The 21,788-nt window shown below is 44.4% G+C and overlaps 1 protein-coding gene across 6 annotated transcripts in view; it reads left to right on the forward strand.

Moving 5' to 3' along the window:
- The window catches only part of LOC147120966 (fasciculation and elongation protein zeta-2-like), a 185,391-nt gene that overhangs the window by 69,976 nt on the left and 93,627 nt on the right, over positions 1-21,788 (forward strand). For 5 of the 6 annotated variants that reach the window (XM_085979982.1, XM_085979979.1, XM_085979989.1 and 2 more), the window contains one exon: positions 2,865-2,973. In XM_085979982.1, coding sequence (XP_085836108.1) covers positions 2,865-2,973 — 109 coding nt within the window. Of the gene's footprint in view, positions 1-2,095; positions 2,115-2,864; positions 2,974-21,788 lie in introns of those variants that run through there. The other variant, XM_085980006.1, reaches the window with a different exon arrangement.

Genomic DNA, 21,788 nt, shown 5'->3' on the forward strand with positions numbered 1-21,788 from the left:
AATAGGTGCTACTGTTGGGCCTCCTTACTCTGTCTCTCAGCTGACCTGGCTCTGATCCAATTCCAAACTTCCTTCCTGGCCTTGCCTCTCTTCTTCTGCATCTTACTATTTTAAATTATTTCTCCATCACGCCGCTCCCTGATCCGAATGGTCCATCACCTGCTGCCCCTGGTCATCCACACCCACTCTCTAATCTTCCTGGTTCTAGCTAGACGACTTAACTTTTGATATTCCTGCCCACTGCCTTGTGCTTCCTTGGAAATAAGGCAGTGGGCAGATCATTGTCCCTATAAGAGATAAGGGTGTCCGCCTTGGCTCAGTGATGGCCTCCGAGTCAGAACGTTCAAGCCCCACTCCAGAGACCTGGGCTCATAATTTAGACTGTCATTTCAGTGCAATACTGAGGGAATGCTGCACTCTTGGAGGCGTGGATAAGAAGTTAAACCGAGCCCCTGTCTGCCCTCTCGGGCGAATGTAAAAGATCCCATAGCACTATTTGAAGAATAGGAGCTTATTCTGCAGCTGGCTGTGCTATTCTTTACCAGTGTAATGAGCAATATTTATCCTTCAACCAGCATCGCTAAAGCAGATTATCTGATCATTTATCTCATTGCTGTTTGTGGGACCTCGGTGGGCACAAATTGCCTGCTGTGTTTCTCTACATTACAATAGTGGTTGCATTTCAAAAGTACTTAATTGGCTGTGGGATGTCCGGAAGCTGTGAAAAGCGCTATATAAATGAGTTCTTCCTCTCACTTGAGTGCAGCTAAAGCCCCAAAACTCCCTGCGAGGGGTTGGGAGGCCACAGGTTCAATCATTGAAAACTGCGGTGCAGATTACTGATTGGGGTCAGGAGGCCGTGGGTTTGGAAATTGAAAAGTAAAGTGCGGCAAAGCCATGAAGATTACTGAACAAGGTTGGGAGGCCATCGGTTCAGCTTTTCAAAAGACACGGGCTCAAGTTTCCAGGTAAATGTTTGAAACTCTGGTGCTCTCCCAAAATTGCTGGAAAGGTGGATGGAGCAGAGCTGGGATTAAAGTTAAGGGCACTGAAATTATATATCTACCTGTAATGCAACACTGCAAGTAGTGTAGGCAAAAAGCAGCAACTCCTTCCCCCCCCTTCAAATTCCCACTCTTTCCAAATTCCCAAATAAAACACTGTTCAAGTCCGCTCCATTTAATCCTGCTCTGTGCAGACCGGAGGGAACGAGAAAGTAACTGTGTGGTGAGAATTCAATGTCTTGTTACTGATGCGCTATCAATTACTCATAAAAGACGGAGAGTTAGGAGAGTAACTAAAAGGCTTTTATTAGCAAAGAACAGAGCATGCCTCTCGTGGTTGACTGGGTTCCAAGAAGACAGGGGGCTGCAGAGCAATCACCTTTATACCTGCGCCTGTGGGTGGAGCCAGGGGCGGAGCCAGCAGCGACATGCTGAGGCATGCATAGGTACAACAGTGTGCAACAACAACGGTGAACAACAATAACCGTGGTTTACCACAGTTACCATGTCAGTAAATGTTTCTGAAAGTGGTGTTATAAGTTTGTGTTTGAGGTTTCATAGGGAGATGGGCAATTTTTAAGCTTTCATAATCATGCTAAAATGTTAATAGTGAGTTTATGCATTCACTTGAACTCATTTGTGCTCGTTAGACATGGATGCTTTATTTAACTTGCTGTTCACAATTGAATCCTTTGAGTGCTATCATTTACTACCCTGGGTAAATTCTTCAGTCAATTACTCCATGAACTGAGATACAGTATAATGGTATCCCTGATGTGCTGCTTTAAATGTCAGACTTAATCAAGCAGCACTGAAGGTAGCCTCAGTTGGTTAAAAGGGAAATCCATTTTTAAAAGTTCATGTTGAATTACAAGTTGTTTTGACAGCTTACTATTTGCTGCCTAAACTATTTCACATTATTCATTTTTTTTCAATAGAATCCAGGATGTAATTGATTTTTTCTGATTATTCTATTTGCTGTAAAGATAGCAATAACGCCCTTTGTAGCGTTGCATTCTGGTTGGAATAGAAGAACCATCCTGTACAAGCCAGTTGCTGCTTTGACCACTCCATAGAGTGCTTATCATTATGATACTATGTTGATATACAGTAAGTACTCGTGAGACAACATAGTTACTATGTTACATTAGTTGGTCTTTCTGCCTGAGTGATTTGCATGCACTAACCGTTGTCAGTACTGTAGTTTTCACTGCCACACTGTCCACTTTGAACTGCTTTTGTTAGTGTAATTCCTTTGCCAAGATTTGTCCTGCAAATTTGACTTGGAGTATTAACTTTGTACAGTCGATACGTAGGAGATTTTGAGCAAATGGTACTCTTCCCCCATCCCTTTGTCATACACCATTCCTTAGTGGAGGAGGCTGTGTAAGGTAAACTATGCCAAGGTTTCTCTCTCTTTTTTGTGGAAAAGTACATTGCTCTGCTTGGTATCTCTTACTACCTGACCAAATGGGAGCAAGGTAATGACCCTTTGGGCAGTGTAGCTGCAGATCCAGGTTATGCTGCTCATGTAATTGGCTCAAATGGGCATTCATGGCATAATGCCATCTGAGCTCTGGTATCTGAATATATTTTCTATCTGTGAGCTCTTTGCTGCAAATTTTATTTAAATCCCAAAGTTGCATAATATAGTCGGGAGACGTTCACAGGCAGTGATGACGTTTAGAACATCAGATGTTCTAAACATCGATGCTTACTTGTATAAGATTATCACCTGAGACATTGTTGCATTTGATTGAAGGTTACATTATGTGCTTGAGGCAAAGTTGAATTTCTGCTAGATTGTGGACAGTCAATTACCTCATTGTCATTCTGTTGATGCATCTGTTTTCTCTCCAGGATTTGGAATGCACTGACCGATAATTATGGTAATGTAATGGCTGTGGACTGGAAGACATCCCACACCCGTGCTTTGCACCTGCCAACACTGAACCTATCAGAAAGAGCGGTGAGTGATTCGTCATTACTGACTTGAACATCATTGTTTGCAAATTTTGGTTTCTGCTTATAAAATCAAATCAGCTTATCAGTTTTGTGAAACAATCTGGCGCTGTGATCTTTGAGTTACTATATATGATTTATAAATAGTAGAATTGTATTTTTAAGCCTAATCTTTTGGGAATCAGTGATTAAAGGACCACAAAAAAAATACCACTTTGCTGCTAAAGTAGGTGAAAATTTACGATCCTTTTATATTGGCCTTTTCATTCAGAATTTGTTATGTGTTTTCCTTCCTGGCGTTGATGCAGTTAATCTGTTTTCCATAGAGTGGCAGGAGACTTGTAGACCCAGATAAAACCGTGTAAACACTGGGAACCAACTCGCAAACATAAGACTTCCAGAAATCAAATGAAAAGCCAACAAGTATAAAAGCAGCTTTATAGTCTTGTTCAGGCAGTGCACGCGGTACAACCAGGATGATTCACATTGTGGTTCTCCATAGACTGGGTGCCCAGACATTTACAGCAGTGATTGACAATCATCTCCATTCTGGTCAGGAATAATGGTGTCACTATATGCAGCCTAGACGGGATGCTACAAACAGGAATTAATACAAAGTATCAACAATCTGCTGATACTACTATTCCCACAGTTAAAACTCCTCTAGTGAACGTAGCGTCGAGTTCCAGTTGCAAGCCGATGAACTGCTGAATGAAATGTGAAAGCGCTCCCTGCTTTATTGTACTGCACTGAAGGAGATGTAAAGTATCACGTCTGGTTTTTGCCATTTGTATATTCAGTTTTTCTTCTTTTCCTAGATTACTTTACGTATATTTGGAGGCAGGAATTTCCATAAGCCAAATTCTTCAACCCGCAGCCTTTCCCTGTCAAAACTATGACATTACTTTCAGTCCCATCCTGCATTTCATGACTAATATACCCCCCTTTCTAATTCTTGCTCCTTTGTTATACACTGTATGCTGACAGCTAGGTAATGGGGCAGTATTTGTACAAAGTAAATTCTGTAGGATGGATAAGGCTGCTGGAAATAAAAATACTTTTTTTGGAAGAATATACACCCATGTCTTCTGGCAGTTGCTATATCCCTTAGAATTCAATAAATTAGTCATTAAAATTCAAATGAAGTATTTAGGACAATATTCACAATAGAATCATAGTCATTATGGCACAGAAGGAGGCCATTCGGCCCATCGAATCCATGCCAGCTGTCTGTAGAGCAATCCAGTCAGTCCCATTCCCCCCACTCTATCCCTGTAGCCCTGCAAGTTTATTTCCCTCAATTTCCTTTTGAAATCATTGATTGTCTCCGCTTCCACCACCCTCGTCAGCAGCGAGTTCCAGGTCATTACCACGTGCTGTGTAAAAAATGTTCTTCCTCCCAACCCCCCTGTATCTCTTGCCCAATACCTTAAACCTGTGTCCCCCTAGTCCTTGTACCATCAGCTAATGGGAACAGCCTTTCTCTGTCTACCTTCTCCAAACCCGTCATAATCTTGTACGCCTCTATCAAATCTCCACTCAACCTCCTTTGCTCCGAGGAGAACAACCCCAGCTTCTCCAACCTAACCTTGTAGCTAAAATCCCTCATCCCTGGAACCATTCTGGGGCACTAGGCCAGTTTGGACCTCCTATGACACTAACATGCCCTCTGTCCTCTTGCTGAAGTAACCCTGCCTGACCATTTATAATGGGGAACAAAGAAATGGCCGACCAATTAAATACATATTTTGGTTCTGTCTTCACAAAGGAGGACACAAATAACCTCCCAGAGATGTCGGGGAACATAGGGTCTGATGAAAGGGAGGAACTGAAAGAAATCAGGTATTTGTAGGGAAATTGATGGGATTGAAGGCCGATAAATCCCCAGGGCCTGATGATCTACATCCTAGGGTACTTAAGGAAGTGGCCCTGGAAATAGTTGATGCTTTGCTGATCATCTTCCAGCATTCGATGGAATCTGGAACAGTACCCATGGATTGGAGGGTAGCTAATGTTACCCCACTATTCAAAAAAGGTGGTAGAGAGAAAACGGGGAATTACAGACCGGTAAGCCTGACATCGGTAGTGGAGAAAATGCTAGAGTCCATTATAAAAGATGTAATAGCAGAGCACTTGGAAACCAGTGACAGGATTGGACAAAGTCAACATGGATTTACAAAAGGTAAATCGTGCTTGACTAATCTACTGGAATTTTTTGAGGATGTAACTGGTAAAATAGATAAGGGAGAACCAGTGGATGTGGTGTATTTGGACTTTCAGAAGGCTTTCGATAAGGTCCCGCATAAGAGATTAGCGTGTAAAGTTAAGGCACATGGGATTGGGGGCAAGGTATTGACTTGGATGGAGAACTGGTTGGCAGACAGGAAGCAAAGAGTTGGAATAAACGGGTCTTTTTCCGACTGGCAAGCAGTGACTAGTGGGGTACCGCAGGGATCGGTCCTTGGGCCCCAGCTATTCACAATATATATTAATGACCTAGACAAGGGAACTAGATGTAATATCTCCAAATTTGCAGACGACACAAAGCTGGGTGGGCGTGTGTGCTGTGAGTAGGATGTCGAGAAACTCCAGGATGATTTGGACAGATTGGGTGATTGGGCAAAAGCATGGCAAATGCAATGTAACGTGGATAAATGTGAGGTTATCCACTTTGGTGGCAAAAACAGGAAGGCAGATTATTATCTGAATGGCAATAGATTGGGAGAAGAGGAAGTGCAACGAGACCTGGGTGTCCTTGTGCACCAGTCGCTGAAGGTAAGCATGCAGGTGCAGCAGTCGGTTAAGAAGGCAAATGGCATGTTGGCCTTCGTAGCGAGAGGGTTTGAGTACAGGAACAAGGATGTCTTGCTGCAGTTATACAGGGCCTTGGTGAGACCACATCTTGAGTATTGTGTGCAGTTTTGGTTGCCTTATCTGAGGAAGGATGTTCTTGCCATGGAAGGAGTTCAGCAAAGATTCACCAGGCTGATACCTGGGATGGCAGGAATGACGTATGAGGAGAGATTGGGTCGATTGGGCTTGTACTCGCTGGAGTTTAGAAGAATGAGAGGGCATCTCATTGAAACTTATAAAATTCTGACAGGACTGGACAGACTAGATGCTGGAAGGATGTGCCCGATGATCCGGGAGTCCAGAACCAGGGCTCACAGTCTAAGGATAAGGGGTAAGCCATTTAGGACAGAAATGAGGAGGAATTTCTTCACCCAGAGAGTGGTGAACCTGTGGATTTCTCTACCACAGAAGGCAGTAGAGGCCAATACATTAAATATATTCAAGAAGGAGTTGGATATATTTCTCAAGGCTAAAGGGATCAAGGGGTATGGGGAGAAAGCAGGGACAGGGTACTGAATTTGGATGATCAGCCATGATCTCATTGAATGGCGGAGCAGGCTCGAGGGGCCGAATGGCCTACTCCTGCTCCTATCTTCTATGTTTCTATTTCCAAGATGTAAAGTTTGGTGGTTGCTTCTGTATCACGTTTGGAGCTTTTAAGCTTTTGGTCATGGGCTTTTCCCCAGTTCAGGAGAAAATCTGTACAGACCAGCAATGTAAAAATGTAATTGTTGGCCTGTAAGCTTCAACACCACTGAGTGCAAACTAAAGGCTTCGGCTGGTGGCAGCTTGCCTCAGGAGGCGCAGGCAGGGACCACTCGAAGTGGGTAACATCTCTCTTCTCCCACCTATTCCCCTCCCCCAAGATACTAGGCTCATTTATAATTCAGTACTGCCACTGCTTTCAAAGCATTATGAGCAGACTTTATGTTGGCATTCAGCTTTTGATGTGGTCAGATTGCAGGCTGGCACAAAAGCATGATTAGTTTCTTTGTTACAGTTTGCGGTTAACTACAGAGCAATGGTCTCCATTGACTTTACAGATTGCACAAAATGTGACGGCTATGGTAATAAAGTTGCAATTCGTGTTTGGCACTAATTCCTGCTACTGAATTCTACATTCAGTTGTACATTGGAAGTAAGGGCTTGAATAAAGTTGGGATTTTTGCAAATCTGTCACTAATATCATTTCTGTTTTAAAAGAATTTCACAGCTAATGAACTACTTTTGAGCAACTGTAGTCACTGTTGTTATGCTGGCAAACGCAACAGCCAATTTGCACACAGCATGCTCCCACAAATGACAGATGTGTTAAGTGACCAGTTAATCTGTCATGATGTTGGTTGAGGGAATAATGTTCGGCAGGATATCAGGAGAACTCCCCTTCTCTTCAGGTAGTTAGTGCCATGGGATTTTTTCCAGCTACCCGAACAGACTGATGGGCCTCCAGCAATGCAGCACTGCCTCTCCCCAGTTGTAATCACCCATAATTTGATCAAATACAATTGGTGTCACATACTTTAACTGAGTAAAATAGAGAATTAAAATAATTGTACTGTCCTGCACTGATGGCAGAGGATGTCGGCTTCAGGAATCTGAACTGTCTCTAAACAAGCCCAGTAAAATGGACAACTTGCTGGGAAAAGAGACTCGGCAAAAGTGTGTCTGTCAAGATCAAATAGGAGTAAACTACTGAGAATACAGGCAGAGCTAAACTGTAGGTGTTTGGGCACTTCTGTAATTCAGATCGTAGGAGAGTGACATTGGTGCACCAACTCCCCATGTTTACAATACTAAACCCTTATCCGAACAGCAGGATCATAACCTTGCTTCTGGGAAATAACGGAGCAACATAAACACGAGAGCAAGAACATGGACATCACACTCGTGCTGTCCAAACTACAAAAGCACCATATGTAAACTTGTCTTTAACAAGGTATTAGCAAGAATTGGATGAAAGGTGTGTGGGGAAGGCAGTTGGGCAGGGCTGATTAAGAAACAGCTTCAGAAGACCATGAATGAATATTAATTGCTTTTATATTACACCTAATGATGTGCTAGTGCCTGTCACACACATCTCCTGCAGCCAGCAATAACGCAAAGTAAACCAGATTCACCAATGACTGCGAAAGGCCCAAATGGTATTGAGTCTTCCTGGCTACTAACTTTAGCAAAATTGTCAAATATACTTTGATATTTCTGTCAGGTATACGTCGGCTGTGTACCAAAAGCTGGTGACACGAGACACCAACATGAAAGTGGCTATCAAGTAACAACTATCCTCAAGTACTCATCAAAGATAATCTAGACACTCATTCGGATGTGGATTTTTTTTTTTCCACAGAAGCGAATAGGAGGATTAGGTGACCTTGTCTCGAGATTATGTTGAGAGAAATAAAAATAAATTAGCGGAAAATAATTAGATGGTTTCAGCCTAGCAAGAGATGAAAAGGATAGAAATAAAGTTACTGATGGGTAAAACAATTCTTCACTCTGTGCAAGTTATTTAAAGAAGCTGGTTGTAATGAGGAATAAAAGTGTACAGCAAGGAACTGTAGCAATCACACAGAGTACAGGCCAAGGGGCAAGACAATCTTTATGTTTTACCTTGGTTGGCAGTCACAAAAAGCACGAATCATATATTGTTACAAAGAAGTACATGACTGTTAGCAGGAACGCAAGGGGTGCCTCTCTCTATTGTCTGGGTTCCCAGTATTGGCTCAGAGTAAACTAGTCCTTCTCATCCTTCCAGCTGCAGTTACTTCTTGTTGGACCAGCTTTCAATATGCAGTGGGAGTAGGACGAAAGAGTGCTTTATATACCCTTGGTCTCAACAAGACCTCTGGGGTTAATATTGAGACCCCAGTTGTGGATGGGGATGGCCCTGAGGTGCATGACAGCATTGAAGTAAATTGAATACAGCGCTTTTGAGGAAAGTGATGAAAAAAGTGTGTGCTTGAGTACAACATTATAGGAACCGCAAAATAAATAAGGTATTGTTTTCCCCTCTTCAGTAACCGCTCGTGTTCCATCCAATACAAATGCTGCTTCCTGGATTTTACTGAGAACTGTAGAAGTTTATTATAGCATAAAAAGAAGCTACTTAGCTCCTCTCATCAGTGCTGGCTCTTTGCTATGTGCCAGTAATTTCTCCCCTTCATTCCCATAACTCTGCTACAAATATTTATCCACCTTTCCCTTAAAAGATGCAGTCATCTCAACTATTTCCTGTGGCAAAAGCATTCCATGCTCCCAACAACTCTCTGCGTAAAGAACTTTCTCCTAATCTCCCTCCTCACTCTTTGTGGCAAGTTTAAACTGATAACGCTAAGTGATTATCTCCCCAACCAGAGGGGTGGTTTCTGTTTACCTGGATAAGGGTTAAATATTATGCAAATCAAATGTGAAAGAAATGCCTCCTACTTGCCTATTAACCACATCTCTATTTGCTTAAATCAACTGTACACTGCAATTATGTGCTGTTGCATTGCTGTAATACAGCAAGAGTGCAGTGTTCGCCCTGCACTGGTATGCTGATAGCATGAATAATGCCTGGCAACGTTGGTTCAATAGATGCAAACTTCAGGATTAGGTTTTTTTTTTCTTAAAGTTTTGTAAAATTGCTATGTTAAAAGAAGTTGCATCTCTGCTCCTTTCCTACCGGTGTGTAGTTCTTGGATCTCTTTATTTGGTTAAAAATCTGCCACTTTGTTGGAGCTCTGCACTGCAGTCTCCACACTCAAGTGAGAGCTATTTTAAGGACAATCCCTTGAGGTGAAACCAATTCCAACTGCTGATTATTCCATCCCTGAAAAGCTGCACGACACCCCAATTAAAAGATCTTGTTTCAGAAATTAAAGCAAATTAATTGAACCTTATTCCAAATTGCCCTCTGATCTTCTACTAAGTAATGCAGTCCACAGTGTAGTGTTTGAGGTCTTTGTCAGTAAACTACCTCATTTTCTACTGGGACCTGACCACTAGATTTGTAAAATATTGTAGTGTGCAATAACAGTAATGTACCTGTCTGGTGCTAATTTTATTTAGATATATTTAGGTGGTGAAGCATCAATTTATACATTTGTGACCATGTCCTATTTGTTTAATGAAATAATTTTCATGATAATTGTATATCCATGGGTTAAAAATTATACACTCATTTAGTTAGCCAGAATGCTGATTTTTCTGAAAATTAATTGTTACAAAGATTATTATTTTAATTACACAATAGCCTGTACTGATTATTCAGGAATATTTTAAATAGATCATTCTACTAAATTCATATAAAGGGCATGTTATTTTTAATAATGAGCACTTCACCTTCGACTAATTTAAAATAAACTTAAAAACATTGGTATCTGGATGTATTGATACACTGTGAGTTAGCATTATGCAACCAAAATATACAGTGACTGCATAAAATATATAAATTGAATGTACATTTTCAGAACACACTCTTGCAAATTCAATAAAAATTACACATGCCAAAAGAAAATCAATACTTGTAGTTAAAACAGAAAATTCTAGAAATACATAGCAGGTCCATCAGGATCTATAACGAACAAAGGCAATTTAATGTTTTGGGTCTAGACCCTCCATCAGAACACATTGGCATTTATAATGTTGTTGGATGGAACTCTGTTAATCCATTTTATCAGCTAAACAAAGCAGTGCATATACTGTGGCATGGCTTAAGCCATAAGCTTGTGCTTGGAGCATATCCAACAATGTACCATCAGTGTATGTAGGATCAGTCTGTTTAAAGATTGATAATGGGTATTTCTTTAAAGAAAACTGACCCTTTTCTGCCATGTCCAGTGAGTACATATTGTGTTTTAGAAAATATCCGGAGGTGAAAAAGAGCTAAATAATATCTAAACAGACCAGCCCCACTGACGCCAGGATAAACAGCAAATGTGTTCCTTTGGCTTGCATCACCCTAGCATTTTTGCCAGAAAATATCTGAATGTGGAATTCCACAGGGAGCATTTTTGAATGGGCTGATTCAAGGGTAAAACTTACCATTAATTCTAGAGTGACCTTCTCTAAATTGCAGAAATGAGCTGTGCAACTTAACTGTAGGGCTGAAATTAAGATTGGCCTATTAGTTTAAGAACAATATATTGATAAATGGATTAATGCACAAGGCAGTGTGACTGGTTTAAAGAATTACCAAATCAATTCCAACAACCGTGTATGCTCATCTACTGCATATTCCCACTTAGAGATTAGTTCCCAGCTGTGTACTTGAGATACTATTGTACATCTGTCAGATTTTTTATATGTAGGCTGTTGATCTCTGGGAATAAATACTCTGCGTGATGTAAAATGAGCCATACTGAGTTAGCTGATCCACGAGGGAGGCATATTACAATTGACTTTCGAGCTAGGATTTTCTCTTTGACTTTACATTGTAGCTGAACATGATTCTTTCCTCACATGGCATCCACCCGTGTACTTTCCATAAGGAGATCAAGGGAAGGAGCCCTGTCTGATTTTCTCCACCCACCTCCAGGTGTGCCCTTTGAAATATTTTCAAATAAAAGTAATAGTTTTCCTGTTCGTTCCTGGACACCACAAATGAGAAACAAGACCAACGTGTCACAAAATCATGTTTTGGGAGTTCTGAATAAAAGAAAACTGAAATCTGTTTTTCAACCTGCAGTTATCACTACAGTTTTAGGTGTTTGATGACCTTGATGAAATAAGCCTTCTGATTTTTACGATAAAGACCCATAGTTATGGCCAAATTGTGAAATCTGAAATTAGGGTAAAATCTGGAGATGTCATTATTGCCATACCTCAGTTCTGGTGTGACACATGCAGCCACTTTCCCTGTTTGGTACAAGCAGCACTTCATTATCTCTCTGCCCCAACACATCATCGATGCAGAACCTACCTTGAGTCACATGAGTCACAGCAGTGAGCAAAGTTCACGTGTGTAGAGGCACTGAAGATGCCTTGTGAAGGCAGCTGTAAGCATTTATTATTTACTTAAGTATTTTACTCATTCCTTCGAAAATTGTTCCGTTGATTAAACCTGACTTTTTCTGGTTACAAACATTCCGTTTTATTTTTGACTCAAAAAAGCGAGTATTTGCTCACAGCTGATTTCACCCGATTTAAGAAAAATGTGAAAAGCAAAAATCGGAAGGCTACCAATGAGTTTCATTAATTGAGACACATGTCTAAAAGTGAGCATCTTCACTGCTGAACCAGTGAATTGTGTTGACTTCTGAATAATGCCAGATAAAGTTTGGCCAGCAAATGCACAGGACTCCACTTCTGGCAATACATCTATCAAAAAATGTATGCAAGTAGAAATGATTAACAATTACCCAAGTACAAAATGTAATACCTAGTGCTGCAGTTAGAGCTAAGCTGTATTGTTCCAGCATGTTGAAATTGTGCCCTTTTATTACAGCTGGTGATAATTGGTAATACGGCAATAATTACAGAAACCTCGATATTTTGATTGCCATGCTAAATTAGGAATTATACTATTTTCCTATATGGATTCAGGCTGCATGCTTAGAGGAGTAAATTACTTCGATTGGTTTAAAAAAATAAAATGCAGATTGCATCTCTTGCCCATCAATAAAGTCCTCCTACATTTGTATATATGTAACTAAATTCTGGCGGATTTCTCAGTGCTTTGCTCAGAGTTGGAGGATATGCTAACCCTGACTGGGAGGAGCCATTAGACTGGGGCTCCGTTCCTGACCAAGTTGAATGTAAAAGATCTCATCAGACTGTTCGAAGTCCTGGATAACATTCTTCCTTCAATCAAACCACTTAAAAACAGATTAACTAGTCATTCAGCTCATTTTGTTTTTTTATGTAACCTTGTGCACAAATTAACTGCCATGTTTGCCTACATAACAGTGATGGTTCAAGAAAAAGGTTCACCACCACCTTCTCGAGGGCAACTAGGGATGGGCAATAAATGCCAGCCTTGCCAGCAATACCCACATCCCGAGAGTGAATATAAAAAATTGAAACTGGGCAAAATGCTTTTGAAAAGTGTGAATAATGAAAGCAGCTATTAACCTATTGAAAATGAATCGAGACAAACAACTAATAGGGAAGAAAAAATTGACATTCAATACACACAATGGAGGTACTCAAAATCTTGTTATTCTGTGCAGTATAGGCAGATTGACTGTAATTGCAGCGAATTAAAACAGAGTACAGCAAGGTCATTTTTTTTCCTATTTTCAATATTCTATCTTTTTCCAATTCTATATTTAGGTTCCAATACTTCTGAGAGTGACTAAGACAATACAAACATTCTGCTAAATTGTGTTTAAACTTTAACTCATTGATAGTGAAATCACAGTAGAACCGCCCCTTTTATATATATTTTAAATTATTATTGTACTGATTGACAGCTGCAGTTAATTTGTATCTTTCAGCTGTACAAAAGTGTGCAAAATGTTTTCAGTGGTGGGCTGTGCAGGAGAGTCTGCAGCTAGTTTGGGGCAAGAGAGAGAACATTAAGCTCAAGGAAGAAGAATGTGTAAGAATAGCCACTTTTTATATTGGCAACTGTCCAAATCGGCAACAATATGCATCCTACCTGCATGGGGGGGTCTGACTTATGCCAACAGCTGTTAAGAACTTGCAGTTCAACTGATTTTATAGTCCTGATGAAATTGAATTTCAATTAGCAGCCAAATTGCACCTCAATTTCCCATTATAAAATTTCTCTGTTAGGCAACATAACCTAGATTTCATGGGGCCGTGATCCCCATCAAAAGACTCGTTGGACCAGGCTGCCCATAAATGCCAAGAGGTGCAGCTTGCAGCAGTTCTATCTCCGGATTTAACTGCCATGAGTCGAGGGCCACACTAGTCCCAAGAGGCTCCTACTGATGCACAGCAACCAGTCACCTCATGCACTTCTGCCACACATAGTATCAAGGAGAAGTACGGAATTAGGATTAAGAGGTCGTAGTTCACACACTGTCACCAAGGGGGTCGCATGGTGACAAGAAGGACTAGGCACACGCTATGGGATTCGAATAACACTGAACTTACTTTTGGCAAGATTTGTATATATATTATCTGTGTATGTATGTCTGTATCTATCTATCTAGATATTGTTAAAGATCTTGTGTAGGGCATGCACTTTCTGTTCACGGACCTTAATTATTATTGTCCATTCTGTGGTCATGCTTTGGGTCAATATTTACCATTGTAAAGTGTTCTCGTTCAGTTTTGTTACATCACCTGTCGGTGTAATTTCAGGCTCTGGTAGCTGCATCACTCTTGTTTTTAAATAAAACTTCTATTTATCAATGGGGCAGGAGGTGTCTCTAATCATCTCTAATATCAAATATGTGTTGACCATTCATCTTGTTTACTTTGGTTACAATATTGAAAGATAAATGGGACTCTTTTCTTTGGGAAAAGGAAATTGCCAGTTGTGATATCCATTGGCTTAGTCATTTAAATTTGCTTTTTAATATTCCACACTATTCTTTTATAACTGTGTGAATTTTCTAAAATAGTGTGTGCCTTCAGGTTCAGACCTCATGCCATTTCCAATCTATAAATTTTTTAAAATTAAATTGTATATTTTATGCCTGAACAGAACAAAATAGCACTATTGTGACTGCTTTTTATCGTACTTTCCTGTGTGAATCAACACTGAGCCTTATAGACAAATTCCATTGAAAATGGTGGCAATGGACTGAAATCATTCGTAACATTAGAGTTCTTTGATGAAGGAGTGGAGAAGGTTGGTGAGCGTAGCACGGTTGATGTGTATATGGACTTTCAAAAGGTGTTTGACAAAGTACCACGTGTTTGACAAAGTACCACATAATAGACATGTTAGCAAAATTAAAGCTCATGGGATTAAAGGGACGGTGGCAGCATGGATATAAATTTAGCTAAGGGGCAGCGAGTATTGGTGAACGGTTATTTTTTCAGACTGGAGGGAGGTATACAGTGGAGCTCCCCAGGGTTCGGTATTGGGACTGTCATGAATCTTATCATTCATGGAGAAATGACTCATGAAATAACACTGGGTGGCCAGCTGGTGGCGCCATCCAAGGAGTATAAATACTCGGGCGTGGGCCCAGTTTGCTCAGGATGTTTCTGTAACCAGGAACTAGTGATGTAACTAGAATCTCATGGTTGTGAAAGTTGATTAAAGCCTTGTTTTATACTCAAACCAAGTGCTCAGTAGTCTTTTTACATCAGGGACCACTGCTCGTTTTGATATGTATATTAATGACCTGCACTTGGGTATACAGGTCAAAATTTCAAAGTTTGCAGATGACATCAAAATCAGAAATGTAGTAACCAATGAGAAGGATAGCAACAAACTTCAGGAGGACATAGACAGACTGGTGAGATGGGCAGACACAGGGCAGATGAAATTTAACACACAGAAATGTAAAGTGATACATTTTGGTAGGAAGATTGAGGAGAGGCAATATGAACTAAATGGTACAATTTTAAAAGGGGTCCAGAAACGGAGCGACCTGAGGCTGTACGTACACTAATCTTTGAGAAGGCTGTGTTTTTTTTTTTAAAAAGCATCCGGGAACCTTGGCCTTAATAATGGAATAGAGTCCAAAAGCAAGGAAGTTAAGCTAAACCTTTATAAAACACTGGTTAGGCTTCATCTGGACTATTGTGTTCAAATCTGGGCACCACACTTTAGGAAGGATGTCAAGGCCTGAGAGAGGGTGCAGAAACAATTTGCTAGAATGGTAATGGGGATGAGGGCCTTCAATTATGTGGAGAGACTGGAGAAGCTGGGGTTGTTCTCGTTAGAGCAGAGAAGGTTAAGGGGAGATTTGATAGAGGTGTTCAAAATCATGAAGGGTTTTAAGAGTAAATAAGGAGAAACTGTTTTCAGTGGCAGAAGGGTCGGTGACCAGAGGAGACAGATTTAATGTGATTGGCAAAAGAACCAGAGGAACATGAGGAAAACATTTTTTACAGTGAGTTGTTGTGATCTGGAATTCACTGCCTGAAAGAGTGGTGGAGGCAGATTCAATAGTAACAAAAGGGACTTGGATAAATACCTTGAAGGGAAAAAGATTACAGCGCTATGGTGAAAGAGCAGGGGAGTGGGACTAATTGGACAGCTCTACCAAATTGCAGCACAGGCACAATGGGCCGAATGACGACCTCCTGTGCTGCATCATTCTATGAACATATCTGTTAAGTGACAGGCTGCATAATACTCTGAAAAAAGAAAGTGTGAAACAAAAATGTGTTTGAATCCATGGGATAGTTTTGTTTTATCATCCTTTGAGGAATGTCATACTGAGGCATTGGGACTGCTTCTGGGGGAGGTGGGACCTGTACAAGCTGGACAGCTTCCACCTCAACAGAGCTGGGACCAGTATCCTTGCAGGGAGGTTTGCTGGTGCTGCTGGGGAGGGTTTAAACTAGCTTGACGGAGGGATGGGAACCTGAGCATAAATTCAGAAGGGAGAGAAGCAAATCTGGAAATGGAAGGCAGCAAATGAGTAAGTGAGTTTGGAAGGAAGAGGAAACCGAGGCTAGGAAATAGACGACAATGGAGTTTGGTAGTGCTTCAATGCAAGGAGTCTAGTGAATACGGCAGATGAGCTGAGGGCACAGATAGACATGTGGAAGTATGGTATCATAGCTATTACTGAAACATGGCTGCTGAAAGAGGTGTAGGAATGGCAGCTCAATATTCCTGGTTACAGGGTTTTCAGATGGGATAGAAAGGAGGGGGGTCACAATATTGGTTAAAGAAACTATTACAGCTGTGAGGGGGGGGATGATGTGTTAGAAGGATTATCAAATGAGGCCATATGGATTGAACTGCAGAATGAAAAAAGGGCAGTTATACTGCTGGGAGTGACTATAGACCCCCCAAATAGTCCGAGGGAGATATAAAAGCAATGATGTAGGGAAATTTCTGAGGTGCAAAAACAATTGGGCAGCAATAGGGGATTTCAACTACCCTAACATTGACGGGGATAGACTCAGTGTAAAAGGTATAGAGGGCACAGAATTTTTTTAATGCATTCAGGTGAACTTTTTTTTAGCCAGTACGTAGCAAGCCCAACAAGAGAGGGGGCGGTTCTGGACTTAGTTTTAGGGAATGAAGCTGGTTAGGTGGAAGGGGCATCGGTGGGAGAGCATTTTGGTGGTAGTGATCATAATTCAGTTAGATTTAGCATAGTTATTGCAGAGGACAAAGATAGATCAGGAGTGAAAGTTCTTCATTGGGGAAAGGCCAATTTTACTAAGCTAAGTTGTGAGTTAGCAAAAGTGAATGGGAAACCGCTCACTTGAAGGTAAATCAATGTCAGAGCAGTGGAGACATTCAAGGAGGAGATAGTGAGGGTTCAGAGCAAATATGTTCCGACAAAGAAAAAGGGTGGGAATCCCACATCTAGAGCCCCCTGGATGTCAAGGGGCAAATAAGGCAAAAAAGGAAAGCTTATGTCATATACTGAGTGCTAAATACTGCAGAAAGCCTAGAGGAGTATAGAAAGTGTTGGGGTGAAATTAAAAAGGAAATTAGGAAAGCAAAGAGGGCATGAAAAATATTGGCAAATAAAATCAAGAAAAAGCCAAAGCTGTTTTATAAATACATAAAGAGTAAGAGGATAACTAAAGAAAGAGTAGGGCCTATTGGAGACCAAGAAGGAAGCTTGTGTATGGAGGCGGAAGATGCAGGTATGTTTCTTAATGAATACTTTGCGTCTGTCTTCACAAAAGAGAGGGATGATACAGACATTGTAGTTGAGGAGGAGTGTGGAATATTAGATCAGATAAACATAGTGAGAGAGGAAGTATTAAGGGGTTTAGCATAATTGAAAGTGGATAAATCGCCAGGCCCGGATGAAATGTATCCCAAGCTGTTAAGAGAAGCAAGGGAGGAAATAGCGGAGGCTCTGACCATCATTATTCAATCCTCTCTGGCTACAGGTGTGGTACTGGAGGGCTGCTAATGTTCCGCTGTTTGAAAAGGGCGTATCGGATAGACCGAGTAATTACAGGCCAGTCAGACTAATCTCGGTGATGGGCAAATTGTTGGAAAAAACTCTGAGGGAGAGTATTAATCGTCATTTAGAAAGGCACAGATTAATCAAGGACAGTCAGCATAGATTTGTTAAGGGAAGGTTGTGTCTGACTAACTTGATTGAATTTTTTGAGGAGGTAACAAGGAATGTTGATGAGGGTAGTGTATTTGATGTAGTCTACATAGATTTTAACAAGGCTTTTGGAAAGTTCCCACATGGCAGATTGGTCATAAGTTAAAGCCCATGGGATCCAAGGCAAAGTGTCAAGTTGGATCCAAAATTGGCTGTGGCAGGAAGCAAATAGTAATGGTCGATGGATGTTTTTGTGACTCGAAAGTTGTTTCCAGTGGGGTTCCGCAGGGCTCAGTACTCCATCCCTTGCTTTTTGTAGCATGCATCAGTGATTTAGACTTCAGTGTAGGGGGCGTGATTAAGAAATTTGCAGATGATACAAAAATTGGCCGTGTGGTTGATAGTGAGGAAGAAAGCTGTAGACTGCAGGAAGGTATCAGTGAACTGGTCAGGTGGGCAGAAAATTGGCAAATTAAATTCAATCCAGAGAAGTGTGAGATAATGCATTTGAGGAGGGCTAACAAGGCAAGGGGGAATACACAATAAATGGTAGTGTTGAGGCTGCCACGGAACACGAATGGAGGCCAAACCGATCTGAGGAACATGGCTGCCCCAGCTCTTCTCTCTGCTAAACCTGAAAACAGACTGAGGGCGACGCCCGCTCCTTTGTCATGCCTTAAAGGCAGCATGCTTCTTAAAGGCAAGGTGCCCGATTTATTGTCCACGGACAGAAAAGTGGATTGCACCCGTTTAGGTGGCGATCCGCCACAGCTCCCCCCAGAATCCGCTTAGGAGGTGTGGACGAGACGGTGCGGCTCTTGTAGGACGCCGGTGGACGTGGAGCGGCCGGGCGTGGAGCAGCCGGGTGTACTGGCTTGAGGGCAGGTCGGCCGCGTGGCGGTGAACGAGCTACTGGGACCTGCTCACCAGGCTCAGTGTGCTGGCTTGAGTCGGTCAACCGACACTTTTTCAGTCCTGTCGCCCACTTGTAGGGCGAAAAATTTGTCCCCAGCCTGTAGCACTTTGTAGGGCCCGTCGTACAGGGGTTGAAGGGGTCCGCGGTGGGCGTCGTGCCGGACGAAAACGAACCGTGCCTGGTGCAGGCTTAGCGGGACGTGCGAGTTGGATTCGCCGTGCCGGGCAATGGGCACCGGGGCGAACTGTAGCGCCGGTGAGGCGAAGTCGTGGCGTTGCTGACAGGGTGTCGTGGCGGTGGGCAGGAACTCGCCGAGTACGCGCAGCGGCTGGCCGTACACGAGTTCTGCTGCTGATGCGTGGAGGTCTTCTTTAACCGCGGAGCGCAGGCCGAGGAGGACCCACGGGAGTCGGTCGGTTCAGGCTGGCTCGAAGAGATGCCTTCAAGGATCTGTGGAACCGCTCACAGTCCGTTGGCTTGGGGGTGGTACGCTGTGGTGCGGTGAATGGTCACCCCGAGATTGCGTGCGATGGCGGTCCAGAGTTCAGAGGTAAATTGCGGACCTCTGTCCGACGTCATGTCGGAGGGGACGCCGAACCATGCGACCCAGGTGCTGACGAAGGCGATGGCGGTGGTGGTAGAGGTCAGTGGAATTGCCTCGGGCCAGTGCGTGGTGCGGTCGACGATCGTCGGCAAGTGCGTGTGGCCTTGCGACGGCAGCAGGGGCCCGACGATGCCCACGTGGATGTGGTCGAATCTACGTGAAGGGACGGTGAACTCCTCGAGGGGTGCTTTCGTGTGTTGCTGCACCTTGGCCCGTAGGCAGGAGTTGGCCCAAGTACGCACATCCTTGCGAAGGCCGCGCCAGACAAAGCGGTTGGCTACCAATTTGATGGATGCGCGGGCGCCGGGGTGGGAGAGGTTGTGGAGAATCTCGAATACCCGGCGGCGCTGGGACGACGGGCCGAGGTTGAGATAGGGATATGTCGCACTTGACCGTGACTGCAGTCGGGCCGCAGGCGACGTCGGCCAGGCGTAGCCCTGGTAGGTTGGTAGGTGCGGAGAGCAGATCAGGGTCCGTGAGCTGGTCTGCTGCGAGTTGAGCGTAGTCAACTGCCAGGTGTGCGGCGTGGATGGCGGGGCGGGAGAGGCAGTCGGCTACCACGTTGTCTCGGCCGGAGACGTGTTGGATGTCCGTGGTGAACTCGGACACTGCCGCGAGCTGGCGCTGCTGCCTGGCGGACCAGGGGTCGGTTGTCTTTGCCATTGCGAATGCCAGGGGTTTGTGGTCGACAAACGCAGTGAAGGGGTGGCCCTCCAGCAAAAACCGAAAATGGCGGACCGCCAGGTACAGCGCGAGGAGCTCGCGGTCGAAGGTGCTGTACTTGACCTCCGGGGGGCGTAGTTGGCGGCTGAAGAAGGCAAGTGGTTGCCAGGCGCCGTCGACCCACTGCTCGTACACTGCGCCGACCGTGTGGTCGGAGGCGTCCGTGGTGAGCGCTACTCTGGCATTGGGCCGTGGGTGCGCGAGCAGGGTGGCGTCGGCGAGCGCGGTCTTGGTGGAGTTGAAGGCGGCTGATACGTCTGCCGTCCATTCGACCGCCATCTTGCCGCTCCTGCCCCGGAGGGCTTCATACAGGGGCCTCATGAGGGACGCCGCTTTGGGGATGAAGCGGTTGTAGAAATTCACCATCTTGAGGAACTCCTGGAGTCCTTTGATGGTGGTGGGGCGGGGAAATTGCTGGACGGCCTGCACCTTGGTGGGCAGGGGAATGGCCCCAGCATAGGTGATGTGGTGGCCGAGGAAGTCGATCTTGTCCAGGCCAAACTGGCACTTGGCTGGGCTGAGGATGAGCCCGTGGTCGCTGAGGCGCCCGAACAGGATGCGAAGGTGTTCGAGGTGTTCCTGCTTGGAGGAACTGGCTACCAGGATGTCGTCCAGGTAGATGAACAGGAACTTCAGGTCCCGAAGGACCGAGTCCATGAGCCGTTGGAATGTCTGGGCCGCGTTTTTGAGGCCGAAGGGCATCTGCAGGAACTCGAAAAGCCCGAAGGGGGTGATTACGGCCCTCTTGGGGACGTCTGCGGGGTGGACGGGGACTTGGTGGTAGCCGCGCACCAGGTCGACTTTGGAAAAGACTGAGCGGCCGGCCAGTCTAGCCGAGAAGTCCTGAATGTGCGGCACGGGGTACCGATCAGGGGTGGTGGCGTTGTTGAGGCGGCGGTAATCCCCGTAGGGGCGCCAACCCCCGCCTGGTTTGGGGGCGATGTGGAGTGGGGAGGCCCAGGGACTGTTGGAGCGGCGGATGATGCCGAGCTGTTCCATAGTGGCAAACTCGGTCCGCGCGATCTCCAGTTTGGCCGGGTCCAGCCTGCGGGCGTGGGCATACACTGGGGGGCCTGTGGTGGGGATGAAGTGTTCCACCCAGTGTTTGGCGACCTCCGCGGAGAAGGTCGGGTTGGTGAGGGCCGGGAATTCGGCCAGGAGTGCCGAGTAGTCATCCGTGGCCCGGGCGTGGCACTGTGATGCAATGTCGGCGGGTTGACGGGGGGCCATGGCGCCCAGGATGGGGGACATGGTGTTCATGTCCATGAGGCGGTGTCGAGGGATGTCTACCAGTAGGCCGTGGGCGCACAGGAAATCTGCGCCGATGAGGGGAGAGTACCATGGCACTGATGAACTCCCATCGGTAGCGGCGACCAGCGAGGTCGAGGGTGACTGTGCGGGTGCTGTACGTCCGGATGTCCGAGCCGTTAACGGCAGCCAGCGCCTGTCCTTGTTCGCCCTTTTGGATGTCGAGGGCGGAGGCCGGGATGATGCTGTGCTGAGCTCCAGTGTCGCACAGGAACCGGCGGCCGGTTTTGTCATCCGTGACGTACAGCAGGGAGCCCGCGTGGCCCATTGCCATCGCGGGGGCTGGTACGGGGGCGGACTTGAAGGAGCAGGGAGGT

The sequence above is a fragment of the Somniosus microcephalus genome, chromosome 3, assembly GCF_052327205.1.
Source record: "Somniosus microcephalus isolate GS21.2 chromosome 3, FLI_Smic_1.0, whole genome shotgun sequence".
NCBI classification, from domain to species: Eukaryota; Metazoa; Chordata; class Chondrichthyes; order Squaliformes; family Somniosidae; genus Somniosus; species Somniosus microcephalus.